Raw genomic sequence first — 15,873 nt, 5'->3', positions numbered from 1 at the left:
ACAGGAGGGATGTAGGCCAGAAAGAGCCGCAGCTACAGTTAAATTTAAATTTAAAACTATAACATTTGTAGAAAAGCAACAAAAAATTCAAGATACATCACAGAATTAAGCTTTTTTCTCGGAAATAAGTCACACCCTTTTACTTTAGTTCATATTACAGCCTGGACTCTTATATTAATTTTTCTCTTTGTAAAAATGTAATAAAAGTAACATAAATATTGGAAATACAAATAAAACTCAATGACCGATCACTGTGAGGTTCAGCACTGCGGTGCCGTTTAAATCTTTAACAGTATATCCTTTAAATTAAATGTATTTTTTCCATTTTATTTCATGCCTTTGGTGTTATGTCTTGCTTGGGTTACCAAAAAAAAACAACTAATGAAGGCCAATGGATTTATTTAGGGTTCAGAAGTGGGCAGCCAGGTGTTATCTCCAGCTTCCCACAGAGCATCTGTTTTACTGTACTGAAAGCTCTTTGACCAGGTCTCCTTAACTTAACCCAGCTTCTCGCCCAATATGACCTGAATCTCAAAGGCTGCTCTAATCCAATAAGCACTTTCAACACTGATATGCTCGATGAAGGCCAGCTGGAGAAGCACACACTGTATGTTCCAGGGATTTTGCTGCCATTATGATTTTGCAGAGATTGCAATTACTCCGGGATTCATCTCCCACCGACACAGATTCACAAATAAGACACACGACATTATAAAAGACTCAAGAAATGCAGGGACATGAAATAAATGCAAGCACATAAGAGGTTGTGTTAGAACTTTAATATTTTCAATATTTAGTCTTTTTTTGTTGTTTAGAAATATTGCACATGGTCAACATGCCTGCTTATGAGATAACACTCACATCGCTCATCCTAAAATTTCCTTCTCCAAAGTAAGGACAGTTTATTTTTAAGCACAATCATACAGTGTACACGCATACGTGTGTGTATGCACATATGTCTGTGTGGGTGTGTGCACGCGTGCATGTGATTGCACATGCATGCAGACAGACACTTTACAGCCCTAACCCCAAAGTAATGTGAATTGATAGTCTTCTTCTTACCTGCGTGTATTTATATATATATATATAGATATATATCTACATATCTATATATATAGATATATATATATATATTTCACATATATCCTGAATCAACTGGGTTTGATAACAGTCAAGATGGCAGACAAAATAGTCATGGTGACTATAAAAATACTGTCTCTAGAGTAGAATATAGAATGTAGATACAATGAAAAATATACTATTGATAATGTTGCTGTGTGGTGAAAGAACGAGAGGTTGGTCGTGATAACACGCTACCTGCATGTGCCAAAACATACACACAACACCCAAACACAGACCTAAATGCACATATATGGAAATACCGGTATATATATTTGTTTTTCACACATCCAACTGTATACAGAGAAATTATAGAGATACCCATAATAATAATAACTACCCCCACTCTTCACTCGAGAAGCAAAGAGCCAAAAAGTGCTATTTAAAAATTGTCTTTGACTTTTAGTAAGTTATACTTTCTATCGCTTCAACAAGAACAATAATTGCGTGATTCTTTTTTGTTTTCTTTTATACCATACTTATAGACAACAGCTCATCCCTCTCACTGTCTGACTGGGTTTAATATCTATGGCACAGAGCCTTGCCCCCAAAAAAAAAAAAATAACCCACCCATTTAAAAAAAAAAGTCCTATTGCACCATTTGATGGGAAAGGATAAAGTGTCGAGAAGAGAGGGACAAGGGGAGGGCTCCGGAGACTGCCCTCCAGTGCTGGTCTAGGATCCGCTTTCCCTGAACTAACCCTAACCAGAACCATCCTGAGCTACATAGCGCTTGACCCGGGACCAGTGCTTAAGGGCACTTTCAGACAACACTTGAGGGTCGGAGGGAGGAGAGCAGTAAAGGGGGGAGAAAGAGAGAGAGAGAGGGCTGAGGAGGAAAGCAGGGAAGGAGGAAAAGGGTGATTGATAACATAAGGAACAAGTTATTATTTTTTAACTACTAAAACAATCTCTAAAAACAATACTTTCCTGATTTAACTTGTGGCGGCCCCCAGACGGAGAGGGCCGCACAAATTGTGCAAACACCTGATTTCAACGTTTTACAAAACGACAAACGCCCCTGCTCCCCCGCTTCTGTGTCTGGTGAGAAATCGTAGAGGAAGGGGAGGGAGGGGAGAGACGGGGCACACGCTGATTTTTGTCCCCTTATTTGTCCAGAGTTTTGTTGTTGTTGTTGTTGTTATTATTTTTTTATGCTGGAGAAGAAACACAATAGAGCCACGAGAGAGAAAAACAGGCCACAGTAAAACTGGTTATTTCCACGATAATGAGAGAAAGCAACATCATATCCATGGGGGGAGGGAGGGGGGGGATTCAGAGAAGTTTGGTTCTCGTCATGTTGTCCGTATTCACCGCTGTCATGTCTTCCCATCGTTGGAATATGAATCTTGCATCCAGTTTCTCCTTCTTCCGCCCTTTTTCTCCGTGCTGTGTTGGGAGCTGGTCGGTGTCGAGTTTAACGTTGATTCTTCAAAGCCTCACAACCTAAAAGTCTCTTTACATAATCTCTTTATGGTGCCTGTTCGCACAGGTTTTGGGGGTCATGACCCCCGGCAGACATACAGACATATAGATCATCAGCTCCCGCCAGTAAGGACTCAAGTCTTTCATAATGGCAATAAACTGAAGGTGCAAAGATTGGTCACACTACATCACGACTCCTGCCTTCTTGGTTTTTTTTTTTTGTTTGTTTTGTTTTTCTTTTCAGGAGCGAATAAAATTTCATGCTTTCAGTTTCTCTTCTCACTACAATCACTAAAAACTGTGCAGGCCGATGGCTTGGTCAGACCAAGGGGCGGGGGTGGTGGTGGTGTTTGACTGTGTTTGTGTACTCACGCTGTACGGACGTGCGTTCGTGTGTGTGTGTGTACTGTGTATGTGTGTGTGCTGTCTGTCTTGCAGCATCGAGGGGCTGTGGAATATCAGTGGAGGTCGTTGGGGTTGTGTTTTTATGTCCTGACCACTGTGCTGAGGAGTGGGAGGACGAGAAAGAGGTCAAGTCAATGGCATCTGAGGGCTGGCTGGCTGGCAACAGCAAACTGCATCTGCACAATAAGTGACAAAGTGCCTTTGTGTGTCGTGGTCCTTGGTAGCAACTCCTGGGGGCTGCCAACCAAGAGTAACAGTCTGATTGTTAAGCGTGTATGTGTGTTTCTGTGGGATCATGTGCATGCTGGAGATTACATATGCACCAGGGCTGGTGTGTGTGTCTGTATGCATGTGTGTGCCAGAGAGATAGAGTGTGTACCACAGAGTTTGTGTGTCAAACTACAAACTACTGTACAAATGTGCTGAGAGCAGACCCGGGCAAAAGGGTTAACTAAAGATATTCTGGATACTTGGAAAATAAACAGCGAAAACAATACAAGAAGCACTTGACTCATCGTGACTTGCATGTGATTTGACCATATTTGAGGCTTTTTGATTTATTTTTCTTTTTTTAACGATCTGATTAGATGATCCAAGAGCGCCTTGAGTAGTTTGAATTATTTGAGACCACATTCCACATTTCTGCCCAGGTCTGATGGAGATTAGCGCCAGTAGATAGGACCTCACTGGTTAACGCACTCCTCTCTCTCCCTCTTTGTCTTTCCTCCATTCTTCCGCTTCGTCGCCCTCTCCAGCTTACGATCCCTCGCTTTTCGGCTCCTCGGGGCTCCGCCCTTTGTCTCCCTGCTGTTCCAACCCTGCATCCTCCCGGGTTGATTGATTAAAAGAGGAGCTGTGGGAAGAGGCGGGGCTGGCTTCGGCCAACACTCCGGGCTCGAGGGCTCCTGGCGTGGCCGTCTGCATGATCTTCTGACGGACTTCGCGGATTTTCAGCTGCAGGCACACCTTGTTGGGGAACGTGTCTGAGTAGCGTGCCTGGAAGGCAGCTGTGGCCTGAGCTGGAGAGAGGAGAGTGAGAAGGAAATTATGTTTATGTCAGTTTTGCACTTTGAAAGCCCCTCAATTCTCTTCGTCACAGACTGCTGCTTTTCTCACTCATCATTGTATCTTTTATGAAAAAGTGGGAAGGTCTACCTCCGCACCCTTGTTGTAACATTTAAATACCATACCAAAGTCCATTCACAGGACATTTTAACATTAGCTAGACCTCTGATACACACATTAAAATGCTCTGCTGCCTCCGAATGGGACGGGCTAAGAAATAAGAAAATGTATGAAGCTACATTTTCTTATTTCATTACAGCGTTTTAAAGGATTATATTTATTTGGACTGTAATTTATCTGATTATTCTGAAGTCTGGTGTATTCGGTGTATTTCTTTGTATTAAGTGTCTGTACTGTGTTGTGTGTGTTTCTGTAAACATCTTTCTTGAAAAAATAGCAATGGAAACTCCCACTTAAATAAATGATTAAATAATAATTTGAAAAATGCAAATTATTCTTTGACTGCTTCAGTCTGACAGTGATTTTGCTTTTGATTTGCTTTGTGTAAACAGTGGTTGGTGGAAGCACACAGCTGTGACATATTTTCATCATTACTGCTTTTGTTATTAACAGGTTTGCACTACATAATGATTCTAGCTTTAGTTTGTTGCTTCTCCTGTGGCGTCATGTCTTATCTACTGTTAGCTTACCTGAGGGGAAGAAGCCATGGTCATGAAACAGCTGCATGACGAGGGCCCGACGCTGATCCAGTGTTCTGCGCAGAGACGAGTACGAAACCCTGTCCAATTCTCCCGGGGGAACCTCGCCTTCTGGACCTGGTTTCACAGAAAGGTCCATCAGACCAGCGTCAGGCCATCTCGGCATCTTTCGATAGGGTGTAGGTGCCGGACACGTCATACCTGCTCTGTCGAAGGTAAAGATGTCTCCCTCACACTTGGCGGCGCTCTTGGGGGTGTTGGGCTCTGAGCTGCAGCTGGACAGGCGACGAGTCTTTCTCCTCGGGGAGCTCGGGTCTTCCCCAGTCAGCTCAAGGTCTGGAGGGAGACAGATGTGTGAGGAATAATGAAAGGCAAGCAAAGGAAAAGAGGAAGAACAGAGACTTTAAATGTGGAGATTTTGTTCCACAGGATATCAGTTGTTCACATCTAAAGTTTGGAGTCTTCTCTGAATTTCTGACTCGTACCCGTGGAGTTGCGTCTCTTCTTGCGGTAGCTGGTCAGGATTGCTCTCGGTGAGGTGGCCAGACTCTGCAGAGTGGGCGAGGGAAGGACCTCCTCTGGGTTAAACTCTGGCAGCTCAGCAAAGCGTTCCTCAAAGTACGTCTCCGAGAGGAGCCTGCACACACAAACACAGTCCAGTTGTGCGGTGGTTCAAGTATCAAGGGACGACTTCTGAATGTATTCGCATTCCTTAAGGCCGAGTTCTGCCGTGACTTTCTCGCCTCTGCGGCTTCCACGCTACTTTCCTACCATCTAAATAAAGAACATCAAGAGTAAGCACTCTGCCCACTCACATTCAGTAAACAGAGTTTCCACCACAATCTTAGAAAGTTGGAGGTTTGGCCATGCACTAAAAACAGACCTGGATGCCACTACACTTTAAAACGAGTGCTCATTAATAAAGTCAACAAATGGAGTCCTGTCCAGGGTGCTGCTATTTTCCCTTCAAGCTGCCAAAATTACATAAGATTCATTCCTGTTGTATGCGCTCTCTCAGCTTGAAAATATGTAAACTGTTAAAATGAAGGGAACTCTTTTTATTTTTTTTATTTTTACCAAGACCAGAAAGCCAGAAAGAGCTGGCAGACTTGGCTTATTTTTCTCTGATTTGGCAACGATTCTATGAAACTTCAGTCTGACCACAGCGAGAGGAGATCTGGACTTTAATAAAAGCTTTTCTTGCAGCCAAAGATGGAATCTGGCTTCATTATAATGCATACTTACCCGTTTCACATCAGTTTATACAGTCCGAATCTGAGGTTGCTTAAACCAACAAACCCACACAGTTGTAGAAAATATAAGAAGTAACGTTAGAATCTCAGAAGTCCTCTGACATAAAGGTTTATCAGCCCACTTACTTGTCATGAGAGTCAGGTGTCTTTTTGAGTGGCGGGGGCCGAAACTTGGTCTTCTTTGAGGAAGAGGGAGGATCTCTTTCTGCAGGTGGAGGAGGAGGGGGGTCCAAACCTGAGGGTGGTGGTGGAGGTGGGGAACGAGGTCCAGCCTGGGAACAGAGTGCGAGGTTTTCATCTGTTAAAGGTTGCACTGTTGGTGTGGTTGTTTCTGAGGACATGAGGAGCTTTTTAAACTCTCATGTGAACGCAGAATTATTTTGACCAATAATTGTAAAAAATAAAAAAATAAAAAGGTTCGATGTGTGGATGCCTTGTGTGGGCAAGCAGAGGTCTCTGTTGGCTCACACCTCCACTGCAGGATGTCTGTGGTGGAGGACGGGGGGCAGGATGACAGAGGAGAGCTGCTGGAATTAGACTGCATGACGGACACTTGATGCCATTCAGGGACAAAAGCAGCTGCAACAGTTTTGATTCTCTCTCAGACTCAAATGTCGAAACATTTCACTTCCTCTAAGTGAATGACTTACAGACACTTTGCTCCCAATGCACACTGAAGGGTGAGCCAAAATCTCAAGGCACATCTGTCTATATGTTGTTCGAAATATCACCAGTCCTCCTTTTAATTTTATAGTGGTAGATGAAGGCAGCATCTGGAGCTGGCATGACCTTTTAGGACGGGGAACTCGGTTCATGGGAGAAAAGTGAAATGTGAAAAATGATCACTTTATCTCGACTACCATGATTTGATCTGTGGTTGTTCAAAAATCTCTTAATTGTATTTCAAAATTGTGATTTGTTGTGAAAACTTCCAAAATCACTTCACACAAGTTCTGAAAAAGAATCTGTATCATTCACAGATATTTTTTGATTTGATTCTGACTGACTCGGAGAAACATATGGTAAACAGATAAAAACTTCAGATATAAAAAGTATTATCTAAAACTGATGTGAGAAACAACTAGATGAGTGAAGGCCCCATGCGGCTTTGTTCACCTCTTTGCTGCTGTTGCCCGTGCTGAGCTCCTCTCTCTCCGTCTCTCTGCCTCGCTTCTTTTCAAAGCTCTCTCGCTCGTCGTCCATCTCACTTTGTTTCTCTCTCTCATATCCATCTCTCAAATTTTCTTCTTTGATGCGCAAAGTGGTGTCCTCCTCTTTTTTCACTAAAACACAAAATAGATCATTTTTACCAAATTACTTATCCAGTTAAAAAAGTTGCACATTGCTGTAATTTTCCTTTAGAAGTGGACGTCTGATGAAGCCCACACTACACTATAAGATAAGTACAAATAAATCCACCAGTGTTCTAAATCAGTGGACCGTTACCTGCGATGATGCTGCTTGTACAGGTGCCCATTGAGGAGCTGGTGACACAGCTCGACAACCCCTGAGCGTCAATCTGAGCATCCAGCTGGCTCTCGTGCTTCACCTCCACCTCTGTTCCCATGCCAGGGTGAGGGGTCGCCACCGCTGAACCCTGCAGCCCTACAGCCAGTGGAGAGGGAGGGTTCGCCACGTCCTGAGCTGGAGCCGCCCCTGCAGGCGGCACAGGTGTCACTGAGACCACACCAGTGGGCAGAGCAACGGGTGATGCAGGGTAGATGGCAGTTAGTACCTGAAGAAGGAAACAGGAAACCAGGCATGTCAGCGGGTGAAATAGACTGAAGTGAACAACAACAGTGTTTGAAAAGACACTCCACCCGATGCTGCCAAAAACAGGTCTGACCCCTCCCTGCACCGGGTCTTTGCTGGCGTCCCGTGAACTCCTGGACATTGGCAACGATACTTTTGGGATCTGTATGTCCAGCTTGTTTTGATGCTTGATCGGGAAGATTTTGTGGACTGTGCCAGAACACGAGGTTTCCCAGCAGACCATCACATTGTAACCAGATGATCTAATTCATTCACTTCACCTGTCAGTGGGTTTAGTGTTGAGGCTGATTACTGTGTGTTTGTTTTGTTTTGCGCTCTGATGACGTTTAACTATTTCATATTCCACTGGCGAGTGAGGAAAACTAGTCTGTAGTGTGTGTTTTAAAAAGAAAAACCAAAACATAGCAGTGACTTTGACTGCAACACAAAGTGGTATAAGTAAGCTACAGCCTCGAGTTACAGAAGTACTTTTTTTTTAATTAGCATTTTAATAAAATAAATTAGTAATTACTTAAGTTGGGTTAATATAGTTATTTTTACTTTATTTCTGTGTTGCTTGCCAGATGGCAGCATGTTGGACAGTTTCTTTTTTTGGTTCACTGATCCCAGTGATGTTGTGATGTTTTGGGTGGGTTTATTCACCCGCTGAGCCTTTTGGTCTTTGGAAATCCACATCTCATACTGGTTTGTGATGTTTCCAGTTAGAATAAGGCCTCTCTTTCTCTAAAATCAACAGCCACGTCCAAATGTGGGATTAATGATTGTGGTGACTTAGACTTTGCCGAAGGAGATGGTGGGAATTCATCCAAAACAGGGGCTACAAAGCCTACAGTGTGCATCTTGTTCTTTGTGCACCACACTGAGTAATTATTGATTTTCCTCTCTAATATGAATTCTAATTATTGCATTCAATGATGGCGACATGTGGAACTTCTCATGTCTGAGAATGCAGTCATGGATGTAGAGTACAAACAGGAGGGCGTTACCACCCTGAACTCCTTCAGCAGGTGAGACAGTCACTTTGAACAGTCTGGGGTCTGTTTTAGAAGAAGTCTGGTACTTAAACATGTACATGAAGACTGCTTTTGTAATTGTTTTCACATCTTTATCATTACTTTCTCTCACACACCTCTACACTGCAGTGATATTTGATACTGTGCAAATCTCTTTTTACCTGACGACCGGTGGTGCCCGCTGTCTGTCCCGGAGAGCTCTGTGATTGACAGCTTAGAGGCTGAGCTGGGGCAAGTAGCGGAGGCTGACCAACGACTGGCTGAACCAGGGTTTGTGGAGCTGGGGCGATGGCGGTGAAGCCCAGGGTTGCCAGAGAAGACTGGAGATATGCAGGACCAGGGGGTTGTGGACCCTGCTGGTGCGTTGCCGTGGTGACACCTGGACCTGACTGAACATACGTGATCCTGGACGAGAAAAAAGCCATATCAGTAGTGACCAGAAAAAATACATAAAATAATAATAAAATGATTAGTGTACGTAAAAGATGGTCGTAGCCACCGGCATCATGGTCCTAATTTGACGGTTTTGTGTTTTCTAGTTCCTTCTGCGCTATCTGACTTTGACTTCATGTTTGCCAGTGAGTAATCGGCCTATTTTACTCTGAAAGTTAGATTAGTCATGTGTTTTAATGCAATCTAACTTCCTGCCTTTGTTACTTTTCCCTCCTTTCCTGATTGTCTTAACTGCTTTCACCTTTGCTTTGTTACCCAGTCAGCCCTCTGTGTATATTTAATGTGTCTGTTTTTTGTCAGACTGTGTTCATGCCCTCTTATCCTGCCTCTCCCATGCTGTTTTTTAGCCCTGTTATTGTTTTACAAGACAAGCGAGTGGAGAGCTAAGTAATTAGATAATGCTAGCAAGCCTGAATAGACAGTTGCATCCATGAACTGTATGGTTGCAATGCACAGACACATATCTGCTAACAGACTAACAACATACTAGAATTTAACTCACCAAAGCTAACTCACACAGTCTGTTAGTATAATTAATTGCACAGCAAACCATGTTATGTGTTGCATAAATGCATTCAAATTCTCCAGGAGGCTCTAAAATTGGATCAGTTAGCTGCTTGCTGTCTCATTAGTTGCATCGTTAGTTTTGTAGTTACATAACTTAAGACACTAACAGTACTTAAAATGTATGTCAAAATTCATCCCCTGTACAGTCTGTATGAAGAAAATATTTATTTGCAGCTGGATCAGGTAAATATTGGGTTTGTTTTAATAAATATGGTTTAAATGTTGGGTGTAAATTTGTTTACTGTCTATAAAATACTCAGTCATGATTCCAGCTTTAAAGAAACTTTCAGAAACTTCTCCGTGTGTAACAGTTGTCTTTTGCAAAGTGTAAGGCTTTTTATAGTTGTGTCATAGTTCACATGGCTGCAAGGGATAATGGAGAATTAAATCGTGCTCAAAGTGTTGACTTTCTTTATCTGCATTTGCTGCACATTAAGTAATGCCATGACCCAGCTAAAATCAATATCTGACAGCATCTTTTAAACTTGTTGAACTCCAGTTTCTCTGAGTCCTTTCTGACCAGCTCACGCATTAGTCCAGTAAAGTTTAGTCAGGGCACGTTTTGCTTGTCTTTCAGGTGTTAGGCCTGTGTTACTGACCTGGTGGGTGGAGAGGTCAGGAGAACGGTCTGTGGGGGCGCAGCACCGGGAGTCATCACCGTTGCCACGGAAACAGGATAGGGGCTCCCAGGATGTACTGTTGCTGCACCGCTAGGGTGGACGTTGGTCTGCACAACAGGCATGGAAGCGATCTGGATGATCTGGAGTGGGGGAATCAGAAAAACACCATTAATTCCTCACCAGGTTTCAGCTTTTTAGAGAACAGGTTTCACATTTTATCATCTCTCTGTCATGTATCCAGTATTTAAAAGCTATAAACATACAATGTATTTTCATGGTTGTGAGAAATCAAAAGAATTAAAGCCGGGTTTCTGAGCCTACAGCCTATAATAACATCTCAAGTAGACCTTTGAGCTCGAACAACAAAGAAAGCAATACCGTACATGTAATTCGCCCTCAGTTCACGGTGTGAAAGCACAATTACTAAACTTTTCTGTTCTTGTGAGAAAGTTTAATTCCGTCCTAAGAATTAGAAACAAAGCTGGAGTCCACAAATGTGACAGCCCCCTCACTAATGTTAACGACCATCATCTAATTAAAAAGCTTATAGAAATCTGTCAAAAGAGTCGATATCTTTATATGGTCATCATAGAGATAAAATAGCTTCTTTCAGACGGTGCATGAACTGACTAAGTATAAGAAAGATAAGGTTTGTCTTGTAAATAAAGTCCAAGAAAGAAACATGGAGATGGAAATCAACATAATAGGTCCCCTGGTTAATGATACAAATCGGGTGTCCTTGAGCACTGAAAGAGATATTATAAAAAGGAGACATGGCATTTAAATTATTCTGATTTGAAAATACCCTATGTGAGAAGTCTGCAGCACAAAGAGGGCTGAAGTAAGAGGTAGAAGTTTCACTTTCAGAGGAAAGAAAGCTTTTTAAAACCTCATTTTGTAGCAAATTTAGCACTCTGACATCAGATTTGACTGATGATTCTACACGTGGAGTTTTTATGATCTTTTAATTTAAACAACGCTCAACACAACTTCACAAATAAGAGTAAAAGGCTGCTTGTAATGTGTGAATCTAATTTTCTTACTCAGAGAGATAATTCTGCTCCAAATCAGATCAGTAAAACACGCGTGAATGTCCTCGTGTCATCTGCTTTGTTGTCGCCTCACTCGGGTTTTAACGTCGCTGCTGCTCTGAGCCACCGGGCTGGCAGGTATTTATCTCTGACACCGTGTTCTTACCTTGTTTCCTGTCGCAGGGCCGTTCTGCACGGGAAGAGGCGGAGCCACCAGGGAAATGGAAGGATGAGGAGGAGTAGACCCGGTTCTCACTGTTGCCATGGGAACCAACATCTTGCTCTGCAAGACTGGCGACTGGGTTTGGACTGATTAGTGAGAAGCAGAGAGAGAAAGAGAGAATTAAATCACTCAGCGTGAGGAACAGATGAATTGAGTCAAAAGAGGGGAGGTGAAGACATCAGAGGAGCGGCGGTGGGTGGAGACACGCTGAGACGGAGGGAACATTTCAGCTACGGATGCTAGTGAAATTCCTTGCTGATAACAAGGTGGAATGACGTCCTGTTGCTTCTTATGAACAGAGAGTGATTAGGACGTGGGCGGGCGGCGGGCACTCATAACTCATGTCAATCATGTATCTCCCGTTTATGTAAGCCAATCAAATCTACTGTAGTGAAGGGAAGAACAGCAGAAAGAAAAATCAAAGAAAGACATTTTTACTTTTTTTTGCCATTTTTTTTTCTCTCTCAGCCAATCGTTGCTCTCTGTCTCACCTCTAGTCCCGGGGCTGACTCTGATTCCCGCCCCTGAGTGCACGCCATTGGCCAGGGCGGCATTTGCGGGCAGGGAGAGGATTTGCTGGTGAGTGAGATGAGGGGAGGAGGGGCTCTCGGTGGGCAGGATGTACTGCGCCTGTCCCGGGGTCGTGGGGCAGGCGGGAGGTGTGAGAGAGGAGGTGGTGGCAGCAGTGGGGTGGAGCTGGAGGACAGGTAGGGGGCTTTGGATGTGTAGGGAGAGGAGCTCCACTGCTTGAGCGGGTCCCAGACCTAGGCTAGTGAGCAGGCTGCTGCCTCCTACAGGGGTTACACTGACTGGACCAGGGGAGGAGGACGACAGGTACCCACCCCCTGCTGTGATCGGCAGCTGCTGAGCACCTCCACCCCCAATCAGGAGAGTGGCCTTCTTGTCCTGTGGCAGGGTGCTGAGGGTGATGGCTCCTTCCACCGGCTTGCTGGCGATGGGGATGGGCGTGCTGGCGATGGGGCGCACAACGTTGGTCACCATCGTGGGGGCCATGCGGACGCCGACCGGGGTCAAACTCTGCTGAGCCAGCGGTGGAGGAGGCTGGGCGATGGAGAGAGAGAAGACACCCTGCCCACCTCCTCCATTTCCTTCTCCTCCACCCGCTGCCGCTTGCTCTGCCTTTAGGGCTCCCTCGCTCTCATCCTCTCCTCCATCTGCGCCTCTCTTTCTCTTCTTCTCTGACCCGTCTTCAGGACCTCCTCCGTTACCGCCACCGTTCCCTTTAGCCGAGGAGGAGTCGGAGTGAATGATGGAGGGAGAGGAGGAGGGGAGAGAGGAGCGAGCCACAGGCTGGAAGCCATGCTGGAGGGAAGAGAGAAGCACAGAGATCAAAGGGGGAAAGTTAATATGTGAAGTTCTTCTCAACTTACAGTAACTTTGAAAAGTCTGTGGGTTTTTAATGCTCGATGGGAATAAAGAAATGCAGAAAAAGGCTTAAAATAAAGCACCAACAATATGATGCTAATTTAACGCTGATGACTCAGAATCACTTTCGATCAAACAGAAAAAGCTTTGTGCTAAATTTCAAACTTTACAGACTCCAAGAACAAGTCAAATAAGACAAACACATGTTGACTGAACATCTCTTTAAACCCTGCACGTACCTGTCCATCTGGTTCATCCTCATCGCTGTCTGTCACCCTCTCTTTACACTTGAGGTCGATGGAGCCTTCAGGACATGAATCTTCTGAGGGTGAAATATCACACAACCTCTTTTATTGTTAGAATAATTATTAATAATTATTCTTTATTCACCTACAAAACATTTTAGCCTTATCAGTTTCATTGATCTCTTTCTTATTTACTCTCTTCAAAAAATATCGGCACAAGTGCACAAAACACACAGCATACCTCAAACCTTTCATGGGTTTAGATTTTGTTTGGATGCTTGCGAGTGGTGGACACATTGAGAAGTCTCATGTGTCAGAACATTTAGAGCATCCAGCGCTTTAAGGCTTTTTCATGAATTTTTGGCTGAAATGTCTTTATTACAGTTCATAACAGTTAAAAATAGAACAGAGGCTCTGAGGATTTCTGATTTCTTAATTCCTGTTTTATTTCACATACACCTGCTGAATCCACACACGCAGGCACGATTCACTACTCTGCCTTCTTTTGAGTCTTTTGTTAATTGTGCTTATGTCACCTATTCACCTCAGTGATGAATTAATTCTTTCTATTCTAAGTCATTTGAAAAACATAGTCTTTTTTCCTTTTTAGTATTTGCGTTATGTTCCCTGTTTCGATTTAACTGATACTCTTTCTTCTATTTCAAAGTGTGTCATATTTCCTTGTCTTTGTCTCCTTCTGTTTTGTCCATGTGTCAATCTCCTTCCTTCTTCTTATTCCCTGTTTTATTTTGGTGATGACGTTCTCCTTGCATATTGTTCCTTTGTGATTGCTGCCCCGCCCTCATTAGTTTCATCTGTATTCAGTTGTGTACAATCAGTCCTGTGTATATATCCACTGTATTCTTGTCTCTCCACTCTCAGCTTTCAGTTTTTCTCAGTATTATCCATACACTGTAAAAAAAGATGGCGGTAACGTCACTTCAGAAGTGAAGCTTCAACCCTGCATTCTTTCTAATGACCAGCAGGGGGTGACGCCTCTGGTTCCAGTTATATAGCAGTCCATGTGAAAACAGCCCTTGCTGTAAACACTTTCGTCCCCACACTCGTCACACCAAAATGGCGGGATTTCACCAATCAGTGGGTGACATCATGGTGGCTACATCCATTTTTTAATGCTATTTATGGTTTTTCCTTCTATGTGTCTGCTTTAGATTTCTGCTTTTATTGTGAAATACTGGACCTAACTGGACTGTTCTTAGTATTTATCAGCCATTTAAACCTTGCCTTTTGTTTATTAATCTTGCCTCAGTTTCTTGCATTTGCACGCTCTCTCCTGCAGATCCTCAATACCATGTGTTTGTGTGCGTGACAGGGATATTTACTTGTGTCACAAAAGATCTAGTAGCTGCGTGAGCTCACAGAGGAAGATTAATGACGAAGAAAGAGACCTGCCCTGTCAGAGGCATTGTTATACTTATGAGTCACATCATTATTATTATTTTTTTTAACAACAAAAGTCTTCTGCTTCCTACTGGGCGTAGTGAAACACACATGTTTATAATACGAGAAGGAAGTATCCTGTAGGTTGACTGGAAAATCTACACCTATGACTATGAATTGATTTCTTCTGTAGAGCAAATGAAACAAAGGTTGTTAAGGCTGCCTGCAGACTTTCACAGCTACACTGGGAATTATGTGCTGTTGTGGTCGTGATATTTTAAGACTAGCAATTAGCAGCTGAAGTGTTAGGGCTGCATGACAGAGACACTTTTTTTTCAAACATTAGGTATTTGCTGACAGAGTCACACTGAGTAAGAAAACAGAAGTTTACTGGCCATCATGGGAACTGAAACTATTACTCTCTGGTTATGAAACTCTAACCTCACTAAAATCACTCTGCAGATAATCTCACTCACCCATGACATCATCGTCTCCCTCTTCCTCACAGATGACCATGCGTTCCTCATCGCTAGTCACGTCCTCGCTGGCCCCACCCTGGTACAGCGACTGAGGCGGTGGACGGCCGCGAAACAAACTTGCGCCGTCCTCCTGAAAGTGGAGAGAGAACGACGGCACGTGAAGTGATTTCTCTAAAATATATCACCGACACTGAATGACACCAGCCAACATTTATGTCCAAAATATGGGAGATTTTATTTTTTTAGGAAGACAAAAGTATTTTATAGTGATTGTGACACAGTGTGCCACTAAAGTTACTGAATGTTTAAATAAAGTTTGCCCTGAAAAATGTAAAATAAATAATTTTTAAGCTACGTCCTGCAGTATAACCAGTGATCTGGAACTACTCTGTGTTTTTGGTCCCTGCACATTCTTCTCACGGCACAGAGCAATCACTATTTGTCCTAATTTGGTTGTAACTAGTTGTGTAATTTAATATGAGTGGGGAGGGGTATCTTTGGTGGTTTTTACAATATTTCATGTATGAGTAATTGATTTGTAAACCTCAAGTTGTGACTGTTCAATTCAGTTTTATTTCTATAGCGTTAATTCACAACAGCTGCCTTAAGGTGCTTTATGCTGTAAGATAAAGATCTGACAATATCAGATAATCAGACAAATAAGCGGCACTTGATGACAGTAGGATGGAAGAAGTCCCTTCTGACAGGAAGAGACCTGCAACATAATCAGGGTCAGGGAAGGCAAGCCATCTCCTG

The 15,873-nt window shown here is 43.3% G+C and overlaps 1 protein-coding gene across 6 annotated transcripts in view; it reads right to left on the bottom strand.

The window, feature by feature from the left end:
• Window positions 1-760: 760 nt before the first annotated feature.
• Window positions 761-15,873, bottom strand: part of cica (capicua transcriptional repressor a) — a 64,058-nt gene continuing 48,945 nt past the window's right edge. For 3 of the 6 annotated variants that reach the window (XM_065470383.1, XM_065470382.1, XM_065470381.1), the window contains 12 exons: window positions 15,115-15,247; window positions 13,232-13,314; window positions 12,098-12,929; window positions 11,550-11,692; window positions 10,332-10,492; window positions 8,874-9,117; window positions 7,373-7,661; window positions 7,043-7,209; window positions 6,053-6,198; window positions 5,159-5,310; window positions 4,665-5,009; window positions 761-3,968 (listed from right to left, as the gene is read on the bottom strand). In XM_065470383.1, the coding sequence (XP_065326455.1) occupies window positions 3,706-3,968; window positions 4,665-5,009; window positions 5,159-5,310; window positions 6,053-6,198; window positions 7,043-7,209; window positions 7,373-7,661; window positions 8,874-9,117; window positions 10,332-10,492; window positions 11,550-11,692; window positions 12,098-12,929; window positions 13,232-13,314; window positions 15,115-15,247 (2,958 nt within the window). In that variant the 3' untranslated portion in view covers window positions 761-3,705. The remainder of the gene's footprint in view (window positions 3,969-4,664; window positions 5,010-5,158; window positions 5,311-6,052; window positions 6,199-7,042; window positions 7,210-7,372; window positions 7,662-8,873; window positions 9,118-10,331; window positions 10,493-11,549; window positions 11,693-12,097; window positions 12,930-13,231; window positions 13,315-15,114; window positions 15,248-15,873) is intronic. The other 3 variants (XM_065470384.1, XM_065470386.1, XM_065470385.1) reach the window with 3 other exon arrangements.

Source organism: Pelmatolapia mariae, linkage group LG22 (genome assembly GCF_036321145.2).
Source record: "Pelmatolapia mariae isolate MD_Pm_ZW linkage group LG22, Pm_UMD_F_2, whole genome shotgun sequence".
In the NCBI taxonomy this organism is placed as follows: domain Eukaryota; kingdom Metazoa; phylum Chordata; class Actinopteri; order Cichliformes; family Cichlidae; genus Pelmatolapia; species Pelmatolapia mariae.
This window is presented reverse-complemented; position numbering and strand designations above follow the sequence as displayed.